The sequence below is a fragment of the Camelina sativa genome, chromosome 12, assembly GCF_000633955.1.
Source record: "Camelina sativa cultivar DH55 chromosome 12, Cs, whole genome shotgun sequence".
Taxonomy (NCBI): Eukaryota; Viridiplantae; Streptophyta; class Magnoliopsida; order Brassicales; family Brassicaceae; genus Camelina; species Camelina sativa.
Window position 1 is genome coordinate 27,954,170 of NC_025696.1, and position 15,849 is coordinate 27,970,018.

A 15,849-nucleotide genomic window follows, 5' to 3' on the forward strand; every position below is an offset into this window, starting at 1 on the left:
ACAAATGTCTATTTCAGGACAACATTTTGCTCTGGAGATTGCATTACTGTGTCGCCGCAATCGAGAGTGCGCGGAAACTTGCTAGCTAGATAGTACAGGTACAGGTACATAGATCCTTAAATCCTTGTCTCAAGTTGTGAGTATGTTAGGAAAGGAGAAGGAGATAAACATGGTAATTTTGATTAGAAAGATCCAACCGGTTTTGTTCAGTACATGGATTACAGGAAAGAAAAAAGGTTATTTGGTCTATTGTTTTGACCTTTGAGGATTAGCAAAGAAACTGCAAGATTGTGTAGTTTGCAATTTGGAGTTTTAGTTCTTTACTACCCTTTGCTTTCTACATTTTGAAATCCTAATAGTTTATTGCAATGTGAAGGAGTTAGAATTTATGATCCAAAAAATACTGTATTTTTCACAAATTAGCAGACACATATTCTACTTTAAGGGTATGTTTTCTCAAATTCATTGATAAATACTCTACTTTCTCATTAGACATACATAGATAAATAGGTGACAGAGATCGGAAAATATATGCATGCATCACTTGACTTAGAATCCCAAATGTGAACCATCTTAGTCCGATTGACGCAAATCATTCTCTTCATGGTTGCGCCAGTCTCGTTCTGGGCAAGATTCTTCATCATGGCGAAGGCTGAAACAAGAAGCACAGTAGCCGAAAAGCTTTTCGTACTCCATCTCCACCAGCACATCCTCACCACCCGTTTCAAACTGAACAGGCATTTCGAAGCACAATGGCATAGTACTATCGACAGTCACGTTGACCATGGCGTTCTCTTCATCAACTTCTTGAACAGTGCCCAGCTGATCCCCAATCATTCGGAAATTCTGATCAGTCCAGAGATCCTGAGGAAGACCAACAATTCTGACCCAAAATGTGATGGCCGACGGGTAGTCCTTGTGTATAATGGGTTCCCAGCGCACAATCGAAACCATCCAGTGATTGAAATTGAAAGGCTCCATCGTCATCACCTCCAGAAGATCTTCCTCTCTCTCAAAATCAAACCTGAACGTTCCTGATCCCAAGCCCATCCCTTTCACTCGGTCCTCTAGTTTCCAGAGTCTGGGTAACGTCATAACCAGTGAGTCAACATTCTGAACCTCGGGGTTCATAATCCTACCGATGAGCGTCGTCCTCTTTAACCTTGTGATTAAATCTGAGTTGTCTAACGCGGGAAGTCGAATTATATCTGAGTCGTCGTCGGACGCCATGAGCTTGATCTAGTCAAACATAAAGAGAGAGAGATACTAATCAACATTGGAAGGAACCTCATCAGCAACATTAACAAAAAAAGATTCAAGAAAGTAAGTAAAACGCGTGAAGCCGTTTCATATACCTCGCAAAAAGACTAGATCAAAAGAGAAGAGCCGAGAGATAGAATCTGACCAAACGTATGAGGATCCAGCGGTGAAGGATAGCTCGTGAGTTTTAGGGTTTTCAAAGTGAGTCGATGAGTGAATGAGTGAATGAGTGAATGAGTGAGTAAGTGAGAGAGAGATCTCGCCAATAAATTCCCGTGAGGGTCACCTCAATTGTTTGGTGGTTACTTCATGTATTTCTTTCTTTCTTTTTTAAAATTTTAGTTTGTGATATTTCTTATTTTAAATATTTTATCAAACGGAAAGACCACACGTAATTCACGATTGTTTTTTATATTTTATTTTAGTGCACTCGAAAATAAGTAAATGTTCATTTTAATAGACACAAATTAAAATGAATAAATAATATTCTTTGTTAGTTTCTTTTGAGAATTGTTTATTTTTAATACTATGATGTCGGTTTGAGACAATCTTTGGTTGTTTCAGTATAGATAGAGCCTAGAGGATATATAGTTACTTCACACAGTTCAAAAGAAAAGAAGATGATTGTCAAACAAAGTAACAAACATTTATAGTTTTTAGTCAAAGGTTTTTATTTCTCAAAATTATTAAAACTTTAAATACCCTGCTTTCTCATTAGAGATACAGTACATAATAAAAACTCGTGAATCGTTTTATGCATCTCTTGAGTTGACTCTTGACTCTTGATTCCAAATATCTTAGTTCGTTTCTTCATGCGCCATAACATGTTAGTGCAAGTCGCTTTGTGGGCAAGATTCTTTATCATGACGAAGACTAAAACAAGAACCACAGTAACCGAAAAGCTTCTCATACTCCATTTGCACCAACACCTCCTCACCACCATGTCCAAATCGAATCGATATTTCGAAGCACAATGGCATAGTGCTATCGATAGTCACTTTGACCATCGCGTTTTCTTCATCCACTTCTTGAACCGTGCCTAGCTCCGCCCCAATTCCCCGGAGAGTCTCACGGGTCGAGAAACGCAAAGGAACACCTACAATTCTAACCCAAAACGTGATGGCCGATGGGTAGTTCTTGTGTATGATTGGTTCCCACCTTACAATGGAAACCATCCATTGATTAAAATTGAACGGCTCCGTTTTCATCATTTCGATAATATCTTCCTCTCTCTCGAAATCAAACCTGAACGTTTCTAACCCCAAGTCCTTCCCAACCACTCGACCCTCTAGTTTCCAGAGTCTAGGCATCATCAAAACTAATGATCCCACACTCTGAACGTCAGGATTCATAACCCTACCGATAAGAGTCGTCCTCTTTAACCTTGTGATTAAATCCGAGTTGTCGAACGCGGGAATCCGAATTTTCCTTGTCATAACGCTCTTCCCATTGTTTCCTCCAACCTGCGACATGGTACCGTATGAAAATCGAGTTTGATCGTATGTAATGTAAGTGAAGGCCTTGTCTGGAAATTTCAATTTATACACAATAAGACCTATCGGTTATTATGATGTCTGAATCATGCAAAATATTCTACATAATAATGACATAAATTGACAAGTTATGATTGAGTTTCCATTCTTTTGTTCCTCAGTGATTCTAATCTCCATGGGCCAAATCAATCGAGGATTCTTTAACTAATTGTTTTTCCAAAACTGTAAATGATGATGACCATTTCTATTCCAGATCTTTTCATGATTCAACCCACATGAAGATTTCAAACTTGTGAACGTAACATAATCGAATCAATTACAAAGATATACTAAATTAAATAATTATTTCTATTTTTGGTTTTTCTCATAAGATGTTTTTAGCAAAATCTTTTGCATATTATTTGCATGATATGTATATTTTTTTTTTTTTTTATCTCCACTGATTCTCTTACCATTTTTAGCATTTCTTATAAAAACTGTAATTCAATCACATTACAATTTTTCAATATTTATGTATTCCAAAAAATATTACTCCGTAATTAAGGAGTAGACGGTGGATATGGCCTTAGAGTCAAGGCATTGCAATTAGTTTGACATTAGCATCCGTCATTATGTCAACGTTATTGTATTTATCTCCAACTTGATAATAATAATCCAGTTTTTTAATATGTTAAAATTAAACTGGTATAATTAGCTAATTATAACATTTAACTAAAACTCAGATGCGTGAATGAGATCGGAAAATAGTTTCATGGATTATGCATTTCTTGACTTTGAATCCCAAATGTGAACTATCTTGGTACGTATATACTTGTATATTAACGTAGTTACATAGACCATGACTTTGTTCTCCTAATTATATAGTTAATCACTATAAACTACAACTTGTTATCATAGTCAAATCAAAATCAAGACCATTATCAATAAGTCTTGTCCATCTTTCGCTATAAATAGATTGAAAATCAAGGCTAATTACAATCACAAATACAAACAAAACCTCTCAAATAACTAGCTAAATCAATAACCTTGAATATTTGCAATGTCTTCACGACAAACAGTGAGGCACCCAAGTCACAACCATCCACTACGCGGTCACAAATGCGAAGCGAAAGACGAAATCATCTGCTCGGGTTGTGATCTCGATCTGGTTGGTGCAGCTTTCAAATGCACGAAGTCATCAGATTGTGATTACTTCTTGCACAAGTCATGCTTTGACCTTCCTCGTGAAACCAACCACAAGTCTCACCAATCCCACACTTTGACTTTGCTCTATTCTCCAAAGTCAACGTACACGTGCAATGCTTGCGGCGAGTACGGGTCAAGTTTCACGTACAACTGTTCGGCATGTCAGTACGATGTACATGTCGGATGTGTTTCAATGCCTGAGACAGTGAAGCGTGAAGATCACGCACATCCACTCACTCTTCTTTACCGTTCTCCTTATAACCAACCCGGTTTAGATTCCAAATGCGATGTTTGTGAAGATATTGTACCGGATAATATCTGGTCGTATTATTGCAAGGAATGTGATTACGCTACGCATTTACACTCATGTAAGAAAGAGGAAGAAGCAAAGAAAGAAGAAAAAGGAGGAGGAAGCAAAAGCTCGGTGAACTCAGAGCTAGCTGCAATGTTAGAGGCTCAAAGAGAAGTAGAGAGGATGCAGATTGAGATGCATATGGCGATGCAAAGTGCTTTGATTTCGAAAAAGGCGAATAAGGCGGCTCTCAATTGCATATAATTTCAACAAGTTGGGATTTATTGGGGTTCTTCAAAATTCTCTTCACTCGTATTTCTGTTTTTCTTTTTGTTGCTTTTTCCCATTCCTTGATTTGGTCATGTTGTTGTTGCTGCCAAGTTTTCATGTTGTTGTTGTTGTTTATTGTTCATTGAAATTGTTATCTCAAATAAAAGAATTATCAGTTGTTTGATTTTGAATCCATCATCCATGCTACTTTTATATATGCTTCAATAACTACAATTCATTTTATAAGTTACTTCCAAATACATAGGTAATGGAATAATGTGATTATTCGAGAAACTTGGCTCAAAAGATACATGTTGTTAGTGGTTTGTATTGGTGTTATTGATGTGTTAAAGATAGAATCTAAGTCCGCATATTAGATACTGATCAGTGATCATCACAAACAAAACTCTCAATTTTATAACTCGGAAAGCTATATATTAGGATTCTTCCGATAGTAAATTTTATAGTGAAGAAAAAAAACCAAAAAAAAAGCTAAACTTGGTTTGGTTTTAGGGGAAAATAACTAAAAACAGGGAAGAAAATTTCAAACAAAAAACAAATCAATCTCAAAACTGTATTAAAAGAAAACCTAACCACACCTTGCAAATAAAAATTACGAATGGGCTAGTTTTGACAGAAATAAAGCCCATTTAATAAAAATAGGCCCATCTATATGGTAGCCTAAAAAAAAAAGCAAAAGGGGATTAATTGAAGAAGAAGAAAACTCTGTTCTGTTAACTCTTTCTTCTTCTCCGAATCGAGCTTCCTTCCTCTCGCTACATCTTCAAGTCTAAGGTAACATCACCTCTTCTCTTTTTCTTCACTCTATCGTCTCCGTCGATTCTATCTTCTCAATTTTGGTGACGATTTAACCCATCCTCCACCGATCTCGATCCGAGCTATTTTGATTTGATTTGTTAACTTCACACTGAGTTTTCGTAAATTTGTTGTTAGTATGTGACTATTACCTTCCCCAATCTGTTCTTCTGATTTCGATTCATCATCATCTAGCTTTGGTTCTCGAATTCGAAATTTCACTTCGTTAATTAAAGACTCTTTTTCTTTTTTTTTTTTTTCTGGGCTGATAAATTTGATTTGTTCCGTGATTTGTGTAGAGTGGTGAGTCGGAAAATGTCGCAGGCTTTCGTGGAGTTACCACCAAAAGGTGGGTTCAGCTTCGATCTGTGCAAAAGGAATGATATGTTGACACAAAAGGGTCTTAAAGCTCCCTCGTTTCTCAAGACTGGAACAACTATTGTTGGGTTGATATTTGAGGTCTGTGTGTTTCTATCTCACATTCTCTATAAATGTATTAGCTTTTTGGTTTGCCTTCATAAGCTTTTGTGTGATTGTTGTATAGTGAGTACTCTCTTTTAGTTATGCAAGTTAAAAAGTGACCTAAAGGTTCAAGAATTGTGGGCTAAGGATGCAAATGTTAAAGAATAAGTTAGCTTAAAAGTTAGCGTTTAAGGTTATCTTAGATATTTGCTTTGATATTTCCCACAAAGAGTTATGCAAGTTAGTGTTGTGATCCTGTGTTCTTTACGTTCTCTTTCAGATTCTCAGTAGATGATTGCTGAAGATATACAATGCTGATTTCCTTTACTTGTTTGTATAGGATGGTGTGATACTTGGAGCTGATACACGGGCAACTGAAGGGCCCATTGTGGCTGATAAGAACTGTGAGAAGATTCACTATATGGCACCAAACATTTACTGTTGTGGTGCAGGAACTGCTGCTGACACTGAAGCAGTAACTGGTAATTCTCACCTACCAAATTTCTATACTGTTATGCCAGATCGAAGTTTATTCCTTTGAATCCCTGTTTAATTTAAACCAGAAGTTAACAAACACTTGCTCCATGAAACCCGCTGCGTAGTTAATTTGATTACCATTTCACTGTACAGATATGGTCAGCTCACAGCTGCGGTTGCATAGATACCAGACTGGCCGAGATTCTCGAGTCATTACTGCATTGACCCTTCTCAAAAAACATCTTTTCAGGTATTTTTTGCTTCACCATGCCAGAAACTCGTGTTATGTTAACTAAAATTGGTATATGTAATTGAACTTCTGAAGTATCATTCAGTTATCAAGGTCATGTCTCAGCTGCTCTTGTGCTTGGTGGAGTTGATATTACCGGGCCTCATCTTCATACGGTGAGTTTCTAACTCCTGGTCAAAGTTCTCAGCTGTAAAAAGCTTTTATAGTTCAGGTTCTTTCATTTTGTATTCACCTCTAACGTTCTGACTAAAATGAAGATATATCCTCACGGTTCCACTGATACTCTACCATTTGCTACAATGGGTTCTGGTTCCCTTGCTGCCATGTCAGTGTTTGAAGCAAAGTATAAAGAAGGTCTAACTGTAAGTAAAACAGAGGCATTTTTATCTTTATATTTTGTTGATTTCTTCTCGCCGTATGTTTGACGTTTTGACTCAAATCTTGCAGAGAGACGAAGGAATCAAGTTGGTTGCTGAAGCCATATGCTCTGGTATATTCAACGACCTTGGCAGTGGTAGCAATGTGGACATCTGTGTGATCACTAAGGTTTGTCATACTCCATCTTCCTCTCCTTTTTCATAAAAAAGATGTACTATCTAGAAATTTGTTTGTTTCATGACTGACAAACATATTAAGCTAAACAAAGGTGATTCGCTACAAAACCAATACTTTGTTACCTTTGATTTGAAACTTATTGTGTGAGTCGATTTTGTGATAGGGCCACAAGGAATACTTGAGGAATTACATGGAACCAAACCCAAGAACCTATGTTAGCAGCAAAGGCTATTCATTCACCAAGAAAACTGGTAAGAAGCTACTTGTTGCAACACTTCAAATCGTTTCTGGTATCTGTCCTGATTGTGGAAATGTGAGTTTGGTTTAATTAGATCTTTTTCGTCTTCTTCTTGCTGTTTTTGTTTCTCTGTAAAAACAGAGGTTCTACTCACCAAAATTACACCATTATCGGAGAAAGTCGAAATTGTAGAAGTGGCTGGTGAAGCTATGGAGGAATGAAATCATTGTGTGAGAGACACTTACGAGTGAATTCATTGTTCGACCTCACTTTTACATTTTCTACTTTGTTTAATTTTAAGTTTTAAAGATGTAGTTGACTCCATTTGATCTTTATAGATTTGGCTTTTGAATTTTAAGTTTTAATGATGTAGTTGCCTCCATTTCATCTTTAGACTATGGACGATTCGGTTTTGACATTTTGCTTTCAAAAGAGCTCTTTATTTTATATCCGCAACAACCTCTTAAGAGTTAAGACGAAAGCTTCTTAGTCCAATCTCTGTTGACATTCTCTTTGTTCTGTAGAAGAGACCAAATTGAGTTATTATTATGAGACACATTTCTCTATAGACCAAATTGACCGCTTGATCTTGCGCAATCAAATTTGTCAACATCAACACATTTGAAAGCCATGAATTACAGGCGCAAGACATATAAGACTTATAAACAGAGCAAACAATAATCTTTTCAAACTGGGGTCAAAAATAAACATCAACAATACTAATTCAAAATAACCAATAGATTATTATTATAAATATTATTTTATGTTCCACACCATAATCATTATATCATTAACCAAACCAAACCACACAGCATATCAGCTGTGATGTTATAGCACAGGATACATTATTATGTCTGCTTGAAATTACTTGGTAGGAACCATCGAGCTCTGGCGAGTTGTTGCTCGGAGGAACAAACAAACTTGTGGCCATCTCCTGTGTCTCGAGATTATAGACACAAATCTGAGTAGTCTTTTTTTCATACCAAATATCATTGAAGTAGATGGAGTTTCTCTTAAAACCCACAATGTCATCATTAGCGAGGACAGTGATGCCTAGATCAAGAAGCATTGCCTCGTCGCCCAAAGACTCAACTTTTTCATCATGCTTGTTACAGAAATCTGATGAGCAAACCTTGTAGACGCGGAAGGACCAGAGTTTTACATGTTGTTCCCACTTGAACAATTGTTCAACCTTGAGGACATCTCCGGTTACTGTGACTACAAGTTTTGTACGCCTTATTCGCCATGAATCGCTTGTTGTTGTTACTGGATGAAGTAGAGAAGGGTCGACAGCAACACCACAGTGAAAAGTCTCCTGCGGAATCTCTCTGGAGAAATCGAATATTTTGACACAACCACCAGTTCTACGATTTAGGAGGAGGTAGTAAAGCTTGTCATCTTTGTAAACCATCTGAGAAACATCAGCAAAATAACCTTGGGGAATTTGAATCTGACTCCAGAAGGTATCTCCTTTCTTGGAATAAACAGATTCAAAATGTAGAGATCAGACCAATGATCTGCCATAAGGAGCCAGTTTCCACATGTTGCTAAACAACAACTATTTGCGAATTCGAACACATCAGCTCGCATTCTGTAAAGCTTGCCATTCTCCTCGGGATTATACAGCGTGCACCAATGGTTTTCGATCTTGTCGTCTTCGTCTGGCAAGATTATCAGCCAAGGGGTCTGCTTTTTGGCCAAGCATCGTCTCGCAGCGGAGTACCAAGACCGACATACGGATCCAACTCTTCGAGAATCAGCAAAGCCAAGGCGTTCGAACACTGAATTCAACAGATCTGAAGGAATCTCCGACCATGGTTTCGATGAATCTCGTCGTCTCCGTAACTTGTTATGCTGCTGCTGCTTCATCTCCATGCCAAATTGACTAAGAAAAATACTTAGGGTAAAATACAAGGGTGCTATTGGATGACTTTTGATATCTTGTAAAATCTCCAAAACAATGTAAACTAGGGATTGGACCCGCACATACGTGCGGGGTTAATTTAAAAAAAAACTAAGTTTGCAATTCGGTTTGGACTATGCAGAGTTATTATTTGTTCAAAATATTATTAACATTCATAATCCAACTTTGTGCCAATTTATTTTTAGTTTGATTTAGAAAAGAGGATGATTAAATTTACGTACATTAAAAAGTAATAAAAGAAAGATAGTATATCTGTTTCGGGAACTCGTCCCGTCTCATATACAGTATGTCATGTGTTTTGTTCTATCTTATAACCGTAGTTCTAATAAGATTTTATCAATTTGAGATTGTATATTTTAGTCCAACAAATAAGGAATTAGGTAAATGATTCGCATCCACATACATTTTATTTGTAAATATAATTATTTGGTACAGCATTTATAACATAAACTTATATTGGTTTTCTTTCATCAAATTTCTAAATGTTTGAAATAGTAATCGCTTCACCATAAATTTTGGATTCACTTGAAATTTAATTTAACTATCCAAATTTTATAATCCCATCTTGATATATATATATATATATATATATATATATATTTCTTGTTCTTTTTTCTCTATAAAAATAGTTTATATAATGTTTTTCAAAAAAATTATTCGTTCCCGTCTCTTACTCGATCTTCCCTATACATTAGTATTTTTAATTAATTATGTATTAGTAAAACTCAAATTATTTGGGGTTAATTTCTATAAACTAAATCTATGGATCAACCCGCACTTTCGTGCAGGGTTTTTTTTTAATTGTTTGTATTTTATTAAAAATAGTGAGAAGACCTATTATACATAAATTTTGACAGAAAATATAACTTTGTCTAATTTAACTTTGTTTAATTTAATTTGAATATAACTTTGTCTAATTTAAATTGATAAAGATATGAGAAAGCCTCATAACATCTTTGATATTTTTTAGTCTCATTAATCTTTTCATTTTGTATATTAGAAAGATAACAAAATTGATGATAAATGTTTTAATATAATTATTGTGTTTTGTTTTTGTATAGTTATATAAATTTTAAAATTATTTTTCATATTTTTCAAAATATTTAATTAATTTCAACTAATTAGCATCTCACATCAATTTAAGTTATCATTTTAAAAGAGATTTAATGTCATGTTTTAATTTGTAATCGTGTTTTTAAAAAATTGTATAAATCTCTAACTTTAATTATTAGAATATTTGTTAAAGATTGAGATCTCTTATACTTAATCATCAATATAGTTTCCTAAAATATTTGAACTTATTATTTATACTGAATATAATTTCATAAAATATAGGATGTATTATTTTTGTAGTTAATATAGCTTCCTAAAATACTGGAATAATTTGAATCAAATTTAACACACGAAGACTAACTGGATTTAGAAAACTATAAATGTTTAATATTTAATTTAGAAAACTATTTAGAAAACTTAATATTTTCGAAATTAATTATTTATGGGTTATTACCCTATCCAAAATTAGATTTGAAATCTAAGTATCCATCGTTTAACCAATTATGAAAAGATTTAATCATTTATTTCATTAAAAACTGTTACCATTAGTTTAGGATTTTTTTTTTAATTATGTAGGTAAATGGGTCTGTTTGGCAACATGGATATATATTATATTTTTGTCTTTTTTTTTTAAGCCTAAGTGTACTCCCCAATTAATAGTATAGATATACCCTATATAATAAAATGAAAGTACACAACTATTTTTTTTTTTAAACTATATAATTTTTATAATTTGGTTATAAAAAAAAAGTTATAGATTAATTGGTCATGTGCTATATGAATACATTTAAGAATATGCCAAAGAATCCTCTTAAATAGAAGGAATATTCCAATGATTTATACAATTTTTAAAATAAAATCTTTAGTATTCAATATATTGTTACAAAATATATATTCTGAGGCATAAAAATATACTGTTAGACATAAAATGGAATAAAATTTTAGCAATTTATCATATTTAATCGTGATTTCCGAGATCTTATTATGCAGTTGAAAATCAAATATTACCTAAGCACGGGTCATATGAAAAAAACTTTCACCAAACATATTCAAAAATTTAAATAAAAACAAACAACAAACAATATTTCTCATACATAAAATTACAAAATTAATAATATATAACTTACAAAATAGGTGTTTTTTCAAGCCATCATATTTAGCATATGATTTTATTGCATAATGTTTTATCCAAAAAACTTTTAAACAATCATATAAATTATATTTTATTTTAAAAATATAATATAAATAAAAAGAATTTCAATCCGTGCTATAGCACGGTTCTTAATCTAGTTTCAATTTTATTTTGTAAGGAAAATGTATAAAATCATAAACCAATAACAAAATAATTGAATTCATTAATAATCATAGATTCTTTTGTTTTAGTTGAATAACATAAACTTTTCATGACTTTATAACACAACTAGAATTTGTACCCGCGCAAGCGCGGGATTTTGATTTAAATTTTTTTATATATATTAATATCAATTCTTGAGCTCCAATATAATCATTCAAAGTTTTGAGGGAAAATCGTTATAAATATATGTCATGTGGTAATATTAGGATAAATAAACGATATTGATGACTACTTCAAGATCTTTTATCTTCTATCATTAAGAGATTTTATTTCTTATTTATATTTTATTAAAACATTTTTTAAAGATTTTGATGCTGATCCATTTGTTGATCTAATTGTATATATTATTTATGATTAGATGTTGATACTAACATAATATTATTCTGTATAAATTTGAATATACGGAATCTCATGAATATTGCTTAGCGTAAAGGTAAAATATAATATCATATCGTTATAACATCTTTACCGAGCTTGCTTTACCCATCGAAGTAATTGCAACGTCCCATAAACAACCAATTCATGAATGTGCCTATCTTATCCCACTTTTCATGATTATATGGTTAAACTGTTAAACCCGACTTGAAATGATAATCTATTTAATAATGTATGTCATTTATTTTTCTACAAACTCATTCGTTTCACACAATTAATGAGTTGTCAGAGATTTTAATTTAGTCATGTGTAGTTGTGTATTATTATCTTTTCAAGTTTTAATAATTTATTTTCAAACACTTTTAACTATAATTCTTTCGTCATTATTGATGATGCACTCCTTTTGAAATCTACTTTTTTTCTACCTTCTATCGGCTAACATATAACACATATTAGACTGTAAAATGATTTTCAAGATAAATTATAACTATTTTTTTTTAATTACTATCTTTCAATACTTCAATTTGGATTAAAAGCATTTGATTCAATTTATGAAATATCAAATTTGTTTTCCTTTTTGATCATGTTATAAAATAATATTTCACTTTTAATTTTATTTTTCCTGTTTAAAATCTTATAAATAAAATTACAGAATTTTTTTATTCTACCATAATTTTAAATTTTACTTCCATTCTAAAACTTAATAATATATAATTACATTAAAAAAATATTCTACCATAAATTTAAATTTTACTTTTATTCTAAAACTTAATAATATGAAATTACATAATTTTTTTATTATATCATAAATTTAAAATTTACTTCCATTCTAAAACTCAATAATACATTTGAAATTTTAAATTATGATGAGTTTAATAGAAAATTTAATTATATTATCACCGCTAATAAAAATTATAGTATTGCTTTCTTATTTTAACATTTTATTTATTTTACATAATTTTTTTATTATTTAAACTTTCTATTAATTATAATTAACATAAATATGCACTAAATAAATATTTTAAATTTATTTTAAAGTAAAAAAAGTATTGCTTAGGTGGATGTTTTTGTAGATAGAAATGATGATATATAATTACAAGATCAATGGAGATTCTAGTCATAGTTCTTGTCTTCTTGACCTAGGAAAATATTTTATTTGTCTCTTATAATTATGTGTCTTAACCATATGATGCATGCATATGTAAAAGAACTAAGCATAAACGATACATGAAAGAAAGTTAGATACAAATAGATAATAATATTATTCCAAATTCAGTGTTTTACTTCATATATATCGGGTATATGCTCTATTCTTTTTTACTTTTCTTTTTATGGTTGAATAATAAAATTAGAGTCTCGTTAATCGCTATTTTGTTTGCTCCTTGCTTAATGCTTTTTCGAATTATGATCGAGGGGTAGATGTTCTCTATAGATAGAATATTTGATTTTGGAACAATATAATTAGGCATTACAAACGAAGCCGTTGCACTGGTGACGGAAGACATGAAAGGATGTGTGGAAAGTTTAGAGGAGTGGAGAAATAAAAATTGAATGGTTAACATCGGATGGTGAAACTACATGGATCGAGGGTTAAGGAGGAGAGAAACGTGTGAAGGTGGACCGTCCTTCACACTGTCGTCGCTAAGCTTTATCAGGTTGAATCAATATGATTTAGATATAGTGTTGGGTATAGAGACTTTAGATGAAATAGTGTTGGACCTACAGAATTTGGATGAAATCTAATGGATCAGTTTATCATTTTTGTAATTGTTTAAAGGGCTTATTAAAATCTATAAAGTCTACAAAATTAAATAAGAAGTAGCTGATGTGGCAGCACCAGGAGTGAGTAAAGTTAACTATATATAGATATATTCACTAAGTTTTTAAGAAGACTCATCCTTCTTACTCTTTTTCTTCCTAGAAGCAAAGCTACTTGGTCCAATCTCTATTGACATTCTCTTACGTAGAAGAGACCAAATTGAGTTATTATGAGACACAATCAAGAGGATTGTGTAACTGTTATTTACAGTTTCCAGAACTTGATTTAAGCATCCAAAAGTCGGGGGTTCTTGGTTTGGTTACTTATCGAGCTTCTCTTTGCACTTGCTCAATCAAATTTATTATCAGCATCAACACATTTGAAAGCCATGCATTACGACATGCGCAAGACATAAGATTTATAAACAGAGCAAAGGGTCAAAATACACCTCAACAACACTATTTCCAAATAACCAATAAATTATAATTATTACTATTATATTATGTTCCACACCATAACCATTAACATCATTAACCAAACCACACCGCACAGCATATCAGTTGTGTTGTTATAGCAGAGGAACCAAAAAAAAGAAGAAAAAACAAGCTAGATAAATTATTATGTCTGCTTGAAACTACTTGGTAGGAACCATCGAGCTCTGGCGAGTTGTTGCTCGGACGAACAAACAAACATGTGGAGTGGCTCCTCCATCTCCTGTGTCTCGAGATTAAAGACACAAATTTGAGTAGTGTTTTTCTCATGACAAATATCATTGAAGAAGATGGAGTTTCTCTTAAAACCCACAAAGTCATCATTAGCGAGGACAGTGATGCCTAGATCAAAAAGCATTGCCTCGTCGCCCAAAGAATCAACTTTTTCATCATACTTGTTCAAGAAACCTGCCTTGTAGACGCGGAAAGACCAGTGCTGTACCCGCTGTTCTGTCTTGACCCATTGTTCAACCTTGAGGACATCTCCGGTTACTGTGACTACAAGTTTTGTTCGCCGAATTCGCCAAATTCGCCATGGATCCCTTGGTGATGTTAATCGATTAATAGGAGAGGGGTCGGCAGCAAGACCACAGTGAAAAGTCTCTTGCGGAATCTCTGTGGAGAAATCGAATATTTTGATACAACCACCAGTTCTACGATTTAGGAGGAGGTAGCAAAGCTTGTCATCTTTGTAAACCATCTCAGAACGAGCCCTAGAAAAATCAGTAGAATAACCTCGGGGAGTTTGAATCTGACTCCAGAAGGTATCTCCTTTCTTGGAATAAACCAAACACCATTCGCCAAGTCCCCATACAACTACATACTCTTTAGTTTGCTCGTCAATCCAAAACACAGGGGAACGCATAATCGTATTAATACCTCTCAACTTGCTTGGGCAGTGCTGAGGTTGATAGTTTCCGTTTGAAATACAAAACCAACCTTCCGAGTTTCGCTCCAGCTTTGTCGTTCCAAGTTGTGACTCCACCGGAGGTAAAACGATCCTCTCGTGGGTAAACAGATTCAACATGTAGAGAACAGACCCATGATCTACCATAAGGAGCCAGTTTCCACATGTCGCTAAACAATAGCTCTTTGCGAATTCGAACACATCAGCTCGCATTCTGTAAAGCTTGCCATTCTCCTCGGGATTGAACAGCTTGCACCAATGGGTTTCGATCTCTTCGTCTTCGTCTGGCAAGAGAATCAGCCAAGGGATCTGTTTTTTGGCCACGCATCGTTTCGCAGCGGAGTGCCAAGAGGAACATACGGATCCAACTCGTCGAGAATCAGCAAATCCAAGGCGTTCAACCACTGAATTCAACAGATCTGAAGGAAGCTCCGACCAGGAATCTCCTCGTCTCCGTAACTTGTAAGAAGATTTAGGGTTATGCTGCTGCTGCTGCTTCATCTCCATGCCAAATTGACAACCCTCTCTCAAAGATCCCTAACCACCCAGTTGATATAGAAAAAAGAGGGTAATAAGAAGTAATAGACACGCGGAGGGTTACAGATTATAAATTAGAAGTTGAATCAATCAATGGCTGAGATCAGTTTGGAGTTCAAAGACGGTTCGGGGATTATAAATTTTATAGTAA

General features: G+C 33.7%; 5 protein-coding genes across 5 annotated transcripts in view; 3 read left to right on the plus strand and 2 right to left on the minus strand.

Moving 5' to 3' along the window:
* Positions 1-335, plus strand: part of LOC104733940 — a 7,047-nt gene extending 6,712 nt beyond the window's left edge. Inside the window, exon 9 of the mRNA XM_019233412.1 lies at positions 99-335. The gene's annotated coding sequence lies outside the window, so the exon portion shown is untranslated. The remainder of the gene's footprint in view (positions 1-98) is intronic.
* LOC104732758 (uncharacterized protein At4g02000-like) lies at positions 20-1,644 on the minus strand. Its single transcript, XM_010452336.2, has 2 exons — positions 1,356-1,644; positions 20-1,239 (listed from the first exon to the last, which is right to left on the minus strand). Exon 2 carries the CDS (start codon positions 1,228-1,230, stop codon positions 574-576), a length of 657 nt encoding a protein of 218 aa, XP_010450638.1. The 5' UTR covers positions 1,231-1,239; positions 1,356-1,644; the 3' UTR covers positions 20-573.
* Positions 3,736-4,664, plus strand: LOC104732759. Its single transcript, XM_010452338.2, has one exon. It carries the CDS (start codon positions 3,793-3,795, stop codon positions 4,492-4,494), a length of 702 nt encoding a protein of 233 aa, XP_010450640.1. The 5' UTR covers positions 3,736-3,792; the 3' UTR covers positions 4,495-4,664.
* LOC104732760 (proteasome subunit beta type-7-B) lies at positions 5,204-7,716 on the plus strand. Its single transcript, XM_010452339.1, has 9 exons — positions 5,204-5,295; positions 5,616-5,775; positions 6,119-6,260; positions 6,409-6,505; positions 6,591-6,660; positions 6,763-6,867; positions 6,953-7,051; positions 7,224-7,311; positions 7,440-7,716. Exons 2-9 carry the CDS (start codon positions 5,632-5,634, stop codon positions 7,517-7,519), a joined length of 825 nt encoding a protein of 274 aa, XP_010450641.1. The 5' UTR covers positions 5,204-5,295; positions 5,616-5,631; the 3' UTR covers positions 7,520-7,716.
* Positions 14,382-15,668, minus strand: LOC104732761 (probable F-box protein At4g22165). Its single transcript, XM_010452340.2, has one exon. The coding sequence runs from the start codon at positions 15,666-15,668 to the stop codon at positions 14,382-14,384; it is 1,287 nt and encodes a 428-aa protein (XP_010450642.1).

Bases quoted from the DNA above. Each gene is read 5' to 3' on its own strand.
- LOC104732758 (XM_010452336.2), bottom strand. From the start codon at position 1,230: ATGGCGTCCGACGACGACTCAGATATAATTCGACTTCCCGCGTTAGAC.
- LOC104732759 (XM_010452338.2), top strand. From the start codon at position 3,793: ATGTCTTCACGACAAACAGTGAGGCACCCAAGTCACAACCATCCACTA.
- LOC104732760 (XM_010452339.1), top strand. From the start codon at position 5,632: ATGTCGCAGGCTTTCGTGGAGTTACCACCAAAAGGTGGGTTCAGCTTC. The intron at 5,776-6,118 runs GTCTGTGTGTTT...TTGTTTGTATAG, and splicing joins TTGTTGGGTTGATATTTGAG to GATGGTGTGATACTTGGAGC. The intron at 7,312-7,439 runs GTAAGAAGCTAC...CTGTAAAAACAG, and splicing joins TTCATTCACCAAGAAAACTG to AGGTTCTACTCACCAAAATT.
- LOC104732761 (XM_010452340.2), bottom strand. From the start codon at position 15,668: ATGGAGATGAAGCAGCAGCAGCAGCATAACCCTAAATCTTCTTACAAG.